Source organism: Polypterus senegalus, chromosome 3 (genome assembly GCF_016835505.1).
Source record: "Polypterus senegalus isolate Bchr_013 chromosome 3, ASM1683550v1, whole genome shotgun sequence".
NCBI classification, from domain to species: Eukaryota; Metazoa; Chordata; class Cladistia; order Polypteriformes; family Polypteridae; genus Polypterus; species Polypterus senegalus.
The window spans coordinates 143,438,571-143,452,169 of NC_053156.1; the positions used below are offsets into that span (position 1 = coordinate 143,438,571).

The window sequence follows — 13,599 nt, forward strand, 5'->3', positions numbered from 1 at the left end:
ATGCTGACTCATTAACATTTATGATTTGCTATCCAATTTCACTCACAGTGTGAATGTTTGTATTGTTATATAGTATGTTCCATTTTGAAAACTATAGCATAATTTATTCTTACATGTTAATTGAAAAGCTGAGAGATACAAACAGCATGTGAGATGTACTTCCCTAGTCAGATTAACTCACTTGTAGAATTCACAATAATGATAACTTCATCTTCATGTTATTAGTTCACAATGTTGATGTTTAAATCAAATCAATTTTGCATTTATAAATGTGTAGAAAAATGTACTTAAGCAGAAAATAACTTAACTATACCATTTAATTTATATTACCTGCACATTAGGCGTTTCTGCAGGTTTCCACTGGACTAATGTTACGCCTCCACATAACATAAAGACAGAAAACCACTGTAATTTATTCAGTGAACGGTTCAACATTAACACTGTACAAAGGGCTGTGCAAGGGATTTTCAACTGGTAGGTCACCTACAAAGAAAAAAAACTGTTAAATTCTGGAATAAAAAAAAGAATGTTCGATTTTACTATTACTAGTTTATAAAAGATTATTTAATTTGCTCAGAATATTGCCAAACACTAAAAGAACTCGACAATCATTTTTTGTTATATACAATTTTAAAGAACTGAACATTCAGCCTCAGAACATCCTTTGTATGTGCAGCAAGTTTGTGAGTCGTGTACACTCTACAGACTGAGCAATCAGAAAAGTTTGCCATCAATACCATTTCCGATGGCACATCATTCTGCGACATCCAACAACTGATATTACTGGCTGATAAATAGCCCATCCCTCTGTACTAAAATATTCAAACAAATTTTTTTATATCAAAATATGCAAACAAACTACATTTTAAACTATGCACAAAAAAGTATCAATCAAAATAATTCAGAAACATAATCATAAATATAAACAACAGTATATATAACAATATAACTCACAAGTATAAATAAATAAGACAATACTAAAAATTGTGAAACCAGAATATATTCTTAAATTATGTGCCATTTACAAAACAATATAGCAATAACTCAATTATTGTAAAGAGCAGCTAATATGAGTAACATAATTAAGCCAATACCCCCATTCTAGTAAAGGAAGGTTATAATTTAGGAAGCACACCTTCTCTGCCTTTATGGCACAGAGAAAACACCTCTTGTCCTCAGTAACACTGAACACCTGTTCACTGGGTACTGATAATGGTGAACAAACAAAATATTGCTTTGTCTGAACAGCAAGGTACTTAAAGGGAGTTAAATTGAGGCTCCACCACCCAAAGGAGTTGCCGGACCTCTGATCTATTAAAAGTTTTATCAGATAGCACTGTAGTTCTTCCATAGTGCCTTCAGATAAATCTTGGCTTTGTGTTACTCCAGAAATGCATTGCTGCAATACTTCTGTATTTTGTATGTACTTTGCACATCACTTCCATGATCTGCATTTCTATAATTTTTAATTAGTCCTTGTACTGTCATTTATAAAATGGAAAACATTTTTCTTTGTCAATGCTCTGCTTTTTGGATAACAGGGATACTAACAGCAGATTTTAAGGTCTTCTCCAGCATCCTAAAAGTTCTGTTTTGCTCCTGATCCTATTTTGTTTTACACTGAATGTAAAAACCTCTGATTTGCTGTTATTTTATATATTTAAACCATTAAGCAAAAATCATAGTAAACAAAAGTGTAATGAAAAAAGTATTAAGGATACATTTGTTATATTTTCACTGAATCTGTAAAGAGGGCAAAGAATCTTACTGAATGTTACTTAAAGTGAAAGGTCATTACAATATATAATTTAGTATATTAGGCAACTCCAAGGTAACGAGTGTGTTTAATGTGTTTAAGTAATCGCGAGTGATTTTGTATTGGATTCACATATGTATACAGGCATGTAAACCATCCCGGTTCCACATTTTTCTTTGATCATGTCACTTTTCATGCACAGAAAATTCTGTATGTGTGATGGACAGTGTTATTAAAGTGAAGACTGCATCACTGCACAAGTTATAAGCGCTGCATGCTTTGTAGATGCATTACAAACAAAGAAAAGATAAACCATTAGTAATCATGAAGCATACAAGGGCACATTAAGTACAAGTGTACATGGAGTAGCTCTTGAAGCTTTTAACCTATGTTTGAATATATTCAAATATAATATTTACCCAATTTTTTTTTTTATAATTTGACAGCCCTATACAATCTGATAATAAAACGGGTCTTTATTTGTTGGTAGAAAAATTTTGTCTAATACTTCATAGTCTGAATGCCAAAATATCTCAATATCTCCTTTCCCCCCAAGTAAGTCTACCTTGCATGCTGAGAATAGCGGTGTACAGTCTACATAGCCACGCAGTAGTTTATACTTTGAATGACTGCTTTTCAAAAGTTGTTAATGATAACATACTTCTACTGTAACATGTTGTAAATTCGTTACACAAACATAATAGTAGTTCAAGATCAAGCACTGTACTTAACAAAACAAAAACAAGAGTGGATACACATATTTATGCAGCCCATTCAGTTAATTTACAAAATCTGTTGGTAATGCGCCAACAAAGACTGCAACCATTGAGCTACATTCAGATACAATCTGTTTTAATGCAAACAACACACACAGTCTAAGAATTTATGTTCATTACCTGTGGCGCAAGTGCTTTTGAAATGGAAGAGTAGATTTTACTATTGTATACAGAAAAGACTGATTGGTCTGTGGCTATGGTTAAATATATTTTAGTTAAGCTTAGAAAACACTGGGGCATTACTTGTATTGTGTACAATGTATATATTTATTCTCCAAGAACAAATATAGCTTACCTACTGTATGGAATGAGGGGATTTCTCATATGCACTTAACTCCACTTTGGGATCATGCCATTTGTATGCACACTAAATCCTGCACATTTTGACACACTCTGCCACTCGAAATGCTGGTGCATGATTGGTGTCACTTCTGCACATGCTGATTAGGTTATTAAGCCCCATCATAGGCCAATTAGGTCTGCTCTGTGATTAATCGGCTGGGCTCTAGTACACTCATGAACAAATTATTTCATCTGTACAGAGTACAGAAAAATTCTTACTCATATGGGCTAATCACCTTGCAGCAAAGTGCCACTTTATGGTGCCTTGATTAGAAAACATAACATGTTTACCGCAAAGCTTCCGACTTTTTTTACAGAAGTGCACTAAAATAAAAAAAAAAGTAGACCCATGTACCTTTACCTGTTCTTATGGTCATCACCTTGCATCTCTTAACACCTCTTTCTTCAAGTATCTGCATCTGCCACCACCTTCACTGTCTAAACTAAAGGCTGGCTCATCTCTCCACTCATGAAGTCACTACCAAAAGTGACACCGATTCAAGGTATGTGTTTAAATTCAGTCTTCAAGAACTGTGGCTACATTGCTTGTTTATAATAAACATTTCCTTCTGTTTAAATGTGCTTCCACATTTTCACTTTTTCCTCCTCACAACTGAACAGCAGCTTTCCTTTTTTGAGCGCACCCTTTGTAGGGTGCAACCTCCTCAGTTAAATCACTTGCATGCTCTCATTTTTACTCTCATTGTTAAGGACTCTGGTGGCTCTCTGTAAAACATGAGGCACTCTGCATTTAAATATTCTCCCTGAAAACTACAGTGTACCTATTGTTTTAATATTTCCCACTATCTCCCACATATCTAAAAATTTAGATACACATACTTTTTGGGAATATTGCCTTTACATACAGTTCTGCTATTTTGTGGCATATGTGACAGCACCATAAGCATAACAATGTCTCCATTGAAAGATGCCCAGCACTAAATCAAGTGCATTCTTGGAGCCAATTTTCGCTACTATTGCACCATGAACACTCACTTCTGTTATGCTGAAACACATACTCTAACCACACTGTTCAAAAGGGAACCCATTTTAAAAGGAAACACATTTACACCTTGTTGTTAACTATCATCTGGACAGGCATCCTATACTAGTTCTTATGGCTTTTAAGTAAAGCAGGGACCAATGTATATTAGAGAATAATCAAACAACATGAAATGGACTAAGGGTCTGCAGTTATAACCAATGCAAACATCACAAAAACAATGATCAGAGGTAAATACTTAAAACAGGGGGACATCGGTTTCTTTCTAGCTGTACACAACATGACAGATTTTTGACAGTGTGAACATAGACTATAATTTGCCACACTCACTGGCTGGTTGCTCATCTCTACCATCAATATTTTCAAATTACCTCCACTAAAATATACACAGGAAACAAAATCCAGACATTAACTCAAATGTTCAATGTCCCAAGTCAGCAGTGGACCTGTATTTAATTCACAGCTGTGGTTTTTTTTATTCATTGTTGATTGACAGTCACTGTAAACAACTTACTTGAATAACATGATGTTTTCAAATAGGTTTCCTTGGACAGTCCAAGCAAATGCTTATTTGTGTAAGAGATGCCAACAGTATTAGCATTTAAATGAAAGCTGAAGACTCACTACTTTAGTCTAGTACAGTGGCTCTCAAACTTAGTCCTTGGGATTCTGTGTGGCTGAAGGTTTTTGTTTCAACCAATTGCCGTTTTTCATTGGACTCCTGTTTTAATTAAGCAAAATGTTATTTCTCAATTTCTTTATTTTGGGGTGAATGTAAAATTTACACCATTGGGCTGGGCAATGCATCTTTTCGAGGGGATGGGGGGGTAGGGGTGGTTTAAGAACTGCAGTGACTGCCATATTTCAAAGCAGACTTTTGTCTACTTAATTTGGGCCCAGAAAATTCTTGTACTTTGGCAGTGCCAAATAACTACATTAGCTAGTAATTCACATCACACCAGAAATGAGATGTCCACACAGAGTCCTCATCACTTCCATTACTGAAATGTTAGAAGCAGGAATAAAAAAACAGCAGTCTTCACAGTGTTTTTTTTTATTCTCCTTTATCTTTTTTGATTTTCATTTAGTAGTTATCGAGTAAACTGTATTACTTGAGATTTTATTTTCATATTGAGTTTGTATTATTGTTTAGCAGGTGAACTGAGCTACCTAATGACTGTGATAAAGTCTGTCAAGAATGTTTAAGTTAAGGTTTTGTGTTATCTTATGTTACTTCGGGTCTTGCCACTTTAAGAAGCAGAAATTTGTAATGTTTAACTTACAAACTTCCTAAGAGTTGTGTGCGTCAATGATAGTTAAGTATATACAGAGTTTTTAAAAAAAAAAAAAAAGTTCTAAAACATGATGTTTATCGCAATAGGCAATAAAAGGATTAGATACACTGCCATCCTCTGTGCTCTACTGTGTGACTCTCTGACCAGACCCAGAAAAGGTACTTAAATGCAAATACATAATTCAAAGTCAAAAGTCAAAGCAAACATTGTCATCTCAACCATATACAAGTATACAGATATTTGAAATTGCAAAGCTCAGAGTCCACAGTGTAACAACATGAAGTGCAAATAAAAATTAAAACTCAAACAAGACAAGACATTGTGCAAAGACAAGACAAAGAAGTAGCAGCAATATTGATGTGTAGTAAGCAATATGAACATTGATGCAATGTATGGTATTGTGCAATCTAGATACATAAATATATTAAAAAATATGTTATTTAATAAATGAATAATACATAATACAGCACAGTAAGAGGTAGTACAGAAATAGCAGCATTACTCAGTGTATGATAATAGTTCTTTAAGACATGTGTAAACAATGACAGGCCACAATGTTTCACAGCAGATGGATGTCAAAGAATGTCAAAGTGCAGTGTGCAAAATACTTAAAGGTCAGTAGGAGATTTTCAGTTCTTTTCTATATGCAAACTAGTCTTTGCAGGAAAGTGGCTTGCATGTATAAAAGTTCTGTGTCAGCAGGTTTTTAGAGGTGGTTGAGGCAGTGTGGAAGATCCTAGGGGGCAGCACGGTGTTGAGGAGTCTGACAGCTTGGGGGCAAAAACTATCCTTCAGCCTGGCAAATGTGGCTCTGATGCTGCAGTATCTTCTCTTGGATGGTAGAAGTGTGAAAGGTCCATGTGAGGGGTGTAAAGGGTCCTGCACAATGCTCCAGACCTTGCGGACACTGCATTTGTAAAATATGTCCTGTAGTGAAGGGAAAGGCACCTCAATAATGTTCTAAGCTGTCTTCACTATCCTTCGCAGGCAATTGCAGTCAAATGTTGCAGTTGCCATACCAGACAGTGATGCAGCTGGACGGAACACTCTCAATGGTGCCTCTGTGGGACATGGTGAGGATAGAAGCGGGAAGACTTGCTCGCTTCAGCCACCTCAGGAAGTGTAGTCTCTGTTGGGCTTTCTTGGTTAATGATGAGGTGATATGCGTCCACAGAAGTTCCTCAGTTATGCGCACACCGAGGAACTTGGTACTCCTAACAGTCTCCACATCTGAACCGTTGATGCTGAGTGGGATGTAGGCAGGATGTGATTTTCTAAAGTCAACAATTATCTCTTTTGTCTTGTCGACATTGAGAGATAGATAGTTGTCTTCACACCATGTGGACAACCGTTCCACCTCATCTCTGTATGCTGTTTCATCAGTCTTCCAGCACCATCATATCATCCGCAAACTTAATTATGTGGTTGGTGTTGTGCGTGGCTGTGCAGTCATGAGTCAGCAAGGTGAAGAGCAGAGGACTAAGCACACAGTCCTGCAGAACTCCAGTGCTCAGTGTGATGATGCTGGAGGTGTTGCAGCCCATCCGCACTGACTGGAGCCCCTCTCTGTCAAGAAGTCCAAGATCCAATTGCAAAGGGTGTTGTTTAGGCCCAACCCGCTCAGTTTCCCAACCAGCTTTTAAGGGATGATTATGTTGAAGGCGGAGCTGAAGTCTATGAATAGCATCCTGACATATGTGTCTTTTTTATCCAGATGTGTCAGGGAGAGGTGAAGGGCAGAGCATATGGCATCCTCAGTTGACCTGTTTGAGCGGTATGTAAACTGAAGAGGGTCAAGGGAGGCGGGGAAATTTGTCTTTAGGTGTGACATGACTAATCTTTTGAAGCACTTCATGATGACTGACATGAGTGCAACTGGTCTGTAGTCATTCAAGCATGTCACTGATGACTTCTTCGGCACTGGTATGGATGGTGGTCGACTTGAATTAAGCCGAACTGATGACTGGCTCAGAGATGTGTTGAAAATGTCTGTAAGGACACCAGCCATTGGTTGGCACATTCTTTGAGTACACGGCCAGGTATGTTGTCAGGTCCTGCAGCCTTGCGTGGATTGACTCTGAATAGAGTCCTCCTCACATCAGTTGTGGAGAGACAGAGTACCTGGTAAGTGGAGGGAGGTGTTGCTTTTCTAGCAGGCTCTTTGTTCTGTGCCTCAAATCGTGCAAAGAAGTTGTTCAGCTTGTCCGGTAGGGAGGCATCACCATTGCTGCAAGTGTGGGTTGGGCATGTAGTTTGTAATTGTCTGAATGCCCTGCCATATATGACGTGTGTCTCTGGTGCTGCTGCAGTGTTTGTTAATTCAGAACTTTTAACAAATGAATATACTCCTGTACCTGTATTACAATCATCAATTAATAGCTTTGTCTTTCTTTATATTAGCAGGGTGTGTTAGCCATTATGGATGCAATGAGAAGTGAACAAAAATAACACATTTTATTGGCTAACTGAACAGATTAGAGATAGATAGACAGACAGACAGACAGACAGAGAGAGAGAGAGAGAGAGAAAGTTTACTAACAAACAGATACTGATGCCAGCAAAGCTTGGCAAGGTTTTGAACGTAATATAGACGATCATAGTCTTAGCAAATATTCATTAAAGACATACAACTAGAAAGCAAACATGCAATTCATTTAACAAAATGATTTATAAACACTTAACATTGTAAATAAAAATAATAAACTTAATTCCCCACCTGATAAACAGCCGCATCCAGGTTGCTCAGTGCTAAAAATGCCATATTATTCTGGACTGCATACACAACAGACGGAATACTCAACTTAAGCAGTTCTTTTGGATTACCACACACATTCTCTCTTAGGGTTGATACCAGCCTCCCCAAACTACTGGTTTCTCTGTAAATAAGAATGCAAAATTATGGTTAGTCACCTACAAATGCCACAGAAACAGTCAAGTACTGTAAACTATATGGTGTATATATACACTAAAATAAACCTAAAGTTTAAGCTAGCTTTCCAACTAATGCACTTTTGGATGTGATTTTCTGCTCTATGTCAAACCATTTTTGGACACTCAAATGTCTTTGCCATTCTTATTTTAACACCTTCAACATTCAAGACTGGAAAATTTTGCAAAGAATACAAGTGCAACTACAATGGACATGGCCAACCTGTTTACATCCTTTTTAAGTAAATGGGACCTCAATTCACCCTCAATAGCCAAAATGGTCTGGTATGCTTGTAGCTCCAGTCAAAACTTAACAGTTGTTTGACAGAAGCTGTTCAAGCAACTATTTTCAAATGACCATTAGAAGCCAGATCTTTGATCATGCAATTAGAATTTAAGATTGGTGCCAATAAATGGTGATTGTCCCATTCCTTTTGTATCCAACACATTCACTGTGTTATATATTACAACAACTGGTTTAATTTGTAGGTCTCTTTTTGCAATTAAAGATGCTCATACAAATTTTGCAAGTATAAAATGTAAAAAAGAATGTTTATAGAAATTAAACGGATATTAAATTTGGCACCTACTCTATCCAGCAATTTAGTCTTCAGAGGATAATACTTTAGGTGTTAATTGTCTTCATCCTTAACTTTTCTATATGGTGCAGTTACATGGTTAAGCGAGATATTTTAATTTTTGACATAATGTATAAAAAGCATACATAATAAGAAAAACAACATTTAAAAACAGAGTATCAGTTAAAAGTAGAAGGACATAGAAACTGTCACATTCTCAAATCCACTTGATCCAACTCAGGGGTGCAGGGGGCTGGAGTCTATCCCAGCAGGAAACGGGCTCAAGCACACACACAAGGGCAATCTGTAATTACCAATTAAAGTTAACATACATGTCTTTGAGACTGTAGGAGTAAAAGCAGTAGTACACTCCATTCGTGTGATATGTTTTAAAACAGTCACCAATGTACAGCAATTAGGACAGTACGAGTGTACAGTATCTTGTATATATGTGTATATTTTTTCTGTTGCTTGCACATGAGAGGACATAATACCAGTGTCTGAGTCACACATTCGACCTGCCCATTGGGTTATTGTAGGCTTCCACAGTACAGACCTTAGTGACTTCCACATTTGCCCCTGACACGAATATTGATATAGTAGATGCTACATTGTGAACTGTGGTTACAAGTAAGTGGCTAATGTCTTTCTTGTCCTTCTAAATTGATTTCAATCATTTTGCCTTTTAAAAATGCTGAGCTTCATGCAACCGAACCTACCAGATAAATCATGGCTTTTTGGTCGTACAGTGTTGTATGCATCAGTTTCATCATCTGTGTCAATGTCTGATGACAAACTCAGTTTCATCACTTTTGCTTGATTCTACTAAAGGTTCCATTTCAGTGTGTTCTAAATCTAGCTTCATAGTTTTTTGTTTACACACCATTGTGTGTAAAAAAAAAAGACTCTACTCCACTCATGAATATTGAGTGATTTGGCAAAATACATGAAAATATTACTTATTATTTGCAGCATTATGTTATTTTACCTATGAGATGACAACAGAATACTGTCCTGAATGTTATTTGGGTATAAATGTTGTACCATCAGATCATGACAGCTAAATCTAAAAGAAACTTGGGGTTAACAGTTTTTATATAGGATTCTGAGCACTCTATGTTAATAGTCAAGAAGGTTAAAACTATATATTGAACAAGAAACTACAATATGTCAGCGATAAAATATCATATTAATGTAACATATTGATTAATTTCCCCCAGGCTGAAAAACCTGACATGAAAAACTATATGAAAGCTTATCTGGTCATGAGCCTGCATGTCACAGCACCGGACTTCTTGTCCTGGAGGAAAGTGGTTCTATTTTTGAACATGGGATCAATAACAAAAAGTACCTAGCCATCTAGTGGAAATCTTCCTCAAGAATGAGCACTGAGAAGATATTCTGCCATGGCATTGTTTCTGGCTAAAATAACTGATACAGTATACACTAAATATCAGAGAATAAAGCTACACTATATAGTATGTATATAAACGAGTAGCAGACTATATAGGTTTGGACTTGGAATATGGGCCTGAGCCATGCAGTCTGAGAGTACAGCTGGTAGAACTAGGAAATGACACTCTTAGCAATTACAGCCCATGCCTGCTGGACACAGTGGTGGCTTTCCTTGCCATTACTGTGCATTTTTCAACTCCAAGGTAGTGTCGTTATTCTACCAGTTTTGATGTTTATGGGGACAACATAATATACATAGCCATGGTTCAGTGTATTTTAAATTATTTTCATTTTGTGATTTATATTGCTTGACTGTCATTTTATTAATAATTTTAAATGTTTTTCTATCTTATACCTGTAAATAATAAAGCATTTTTCTATTTTCCCAACAATGGATATCTTCAGTGCATGTTTCAACCAGGTTACAAATGTAAGTTGTTTGTAGTCCCAGGGTCAGCTGCATTTTTACTTAAAAAACAAATGAAAACTTCTCATTCCACATTATGCAAAATATTGTATGAGAAAAACAATCAGGTTTATACTGAAATTCTTACAGGCATGTCCAACCACCATGCAACACATAACCACTATCTGGTGCCACAATAAACAAGAATGTAGTAAAATATGCAACTTCATTTTAAACCACCCATTTATGTTGGGAGTACGGATATGCGTCTTCTGATGGGTTGGCACTCTGTCCAGAGTTGGTTCTTGCATCGTATGTTTTGCTGCAGGCATAAACTCTGAATTTGGGCTGGCCAATAAAACGATAAAGGTGATTATCGCAAAATAACTTTTCCTCAGTAGAAATATTAGAGATGGTCAATACAACATAAATAGAACTCATTTCATCTATGTTTTGACGGAGAACACAAAACGCCAATGATAATGAGAATAGCACCATGCCAAACCAATCATGTGGCTGGAACACAGGTACAGCCATATCAGGTTAGTTTGAAACGCACAGCAGTTAGCATAGGAGTATCAGCTGCCAGCAGCACACATGCTAATATTTGGGCTACTACAGCCGTGCACACCAGTACGTCAGTAATGGGAGTGAGATAAACAAGAAAATAATGACAGAAAATATTAATAAAACGTAAAAAAAAAAAATTGGTAGTGTGGAGCTATTTTGGCTATTTAAAGTCTAACAAGAAGCAGACTAGTGTGCACTGCAAATTCGGTCAAAAGCATGTTCCCACAAAGTCAGGTAATACCAGTAACCATCTGAAGTAGTGTCATCCTGTCTAACACGCACAATGCAAACTTTACTACACTAATGGGGATTTTTTTGTGCCTCTTTCTTTTTTTTGGTAGCATAAGTTGACCACAGTTGAGTGAATATGTCAGTTTTGTTTAGCTTCTCCTTTGTTTACATATGAGCACTGCTTGAATTTGTACTGAGGATATATATAGAAAGTTTTCTTTTGTACATTTGTTTGTGGGTTTGTTTCCCAACCATTTAAAACAGTTTCAACCTATACAAAGGAAAGGATACAGTATAGAACAGGGGTGCCCAATACGTCGATCGCGATTGACTGGTAGATCAGAAAGGTAGTTAAGGTAGATTGCGTTGCATTCAAAAAAAATTTTTTTTAATGTTAGTTTATCATATATCAATCTGTATGGCATTTGCCACTTGATTGACATACAGGGCGGCCACAGTCTGAGATCTCTTTTCTTCTAACACACTGGTCATCCCGCATGCACGATCAAACGCGCAAGCTACTGCAAAACTCCGGCTATCTAAGTGATCTAGTTAGCCTTCCAATTTATATCGACTAAAGAAGGGATTTAAAAAAAAAATTGTTGGTTTATGGGCTGGATGTGGAATTGGAAGAGGATTTTTTGTCTCACAATCGAAGTGCGTTTGTCTGATTTGTCAATCTATCATTGCTATTCCAAAGTAGGAAAAAGTGGAAAGGCACTTTTGAACTGTTCATAAAAACTATGAAACTGACTTCATTCCAAAAAGTGATCTGAGAAAGAGAAAGGAGAGGGAACTAAAATCACAGTTGAGATGCAATGGAATGCGTGTGCGAGCGATCGATCAATAGATAGATCGATAGATACTTTATTAATCCCAAGGGGAAATTCACATAATCCAACAGCAGTATACTGATACAAAAAACAATATTAAATTAATGAGTAATAAAAATGCATGTAAAAGCAGACAATAACTTTGTATAATATTAACGTTTACTCCCCCGGGTGGAAATGAAGAGTTGCATAGTGTTGGGGAGGAACGATCTCCTAAGTCTGTCACTGAAGCTACTCCTCTGCCTAGAGATGACACTGGTCAGTTGATGCAATGAATTCTCCATGGTTGACAGGAGTTTGCTCAGCGCCTGTCACTCTGCTACAGATGTTAAACTGTCCAGCTTTATTCCTACAATAGAGCCTTCCTTCCTAACAAGTTTGTCCAGGCGTGAGACGTCCTTCTTTATGCTGTCTCCCCAGCACACCACCGTGTAGAAGAGGGCACTCTCCACAACCATCTGGTTGAATATCTGCAACATCTTATTGCAGATGTTGAAGGACGCCAACCTTCTAAGGAAGTATAGTCGGCTCTGACCTTTCTTACACAGAGCATCAGTATTGGCAGACCAGTCCAATTTGTCATCCAGCTGCACTTCCAGGTATTTATAGGTCTGTACCCTCTGCACTCATCTCCTCTGATGATCACGGGGTCCATGAGAGACCTGGGCCTCCTAAAATCCACCACCAGTTCCTTGGTCTTGCTGGTGTTCAGGTGCAAGTGGTTTGAGTCGCACCATTTAACAAAGTCTTTGATTACTTTCCTGTACTCCTCCTCCTGCCCACTCCTGATGCAGCCCACAATAGCAGTGTCGTCAGCGAACTTTTACACATGGCAGGACTCCAAATCGTATTGGAAGTCCGATGTATATAGGCTGAACAGGACCGGAGAAAGTACAATCCCCTGCGGCGCTCCTGTGTTGCTGACCACAATGTCAGACCTGCAGTTCCCGAAACGCACATACCAAGGTCTGTCTGTAAGATAGTCCACGATCCATGCCACCAGGTGTGAATCTACTCCCATCTCTGTCAGCTTGTCCCTAAGGAGCAGAGGTTGGATGGTGTTGAAGATGCTAGAGAAGCCCAAAAACATAATTCTTATAGCACCACTGCCTCTGTCCAAGTGGGAGAGGGATCGGTGTAGCATATAGATGATGGCATCCTCCGCTCCCACCTTCTCCTGGTATGCGAACTGCAGAGGGTCGAGGGCGTGGCGGACCTGTGGCCTCAGGTGGTGAAGCAGCAGCCGCTCCATGGTCTTAATCACATATACGTCAGAGCAACAGGCCTGAAGTCATTCAGCTCACTAGGACGTGATACCTTTGGGACTGGGGTGATACAAGATGTTTTCCAAAGCCTCGGGACTCTCCCCTGTTCCAGGCTCAGGCTGAAGATGCGCTGTAGAGGACTCCCGAGTTCCTGCGCACAG

At 37.9% G+C, this 13,599-nt stretch overlaps 1 protein-coding gene across 1 annotated transcript in view; it reads right to left on the minus strand.

The window, feature by feature from the left end:
• slc35a1 (solute carrier family 35 member A1) overlaps positions 1-13,599 on the minus strand; it is a 28,889-nt gene that overhangs the window by 10,534 nt on the left and 4,756 nt on the right. Inside the window, exons 3-4 of the mRNA XM_039748011.1 lie at positions 7,889-8,048; positions 331-483 (exon numbers count right to left, since the gene is read on the minus strand). Coding sequence (XP_039603945.1) covers positions 331-483; positions 7,889-8,048 — 313 coding nt within the window. The remainder of the gene's footprint in view (positions 1-330; positions 484-7,888; positions 8,049-13,599) is intronic.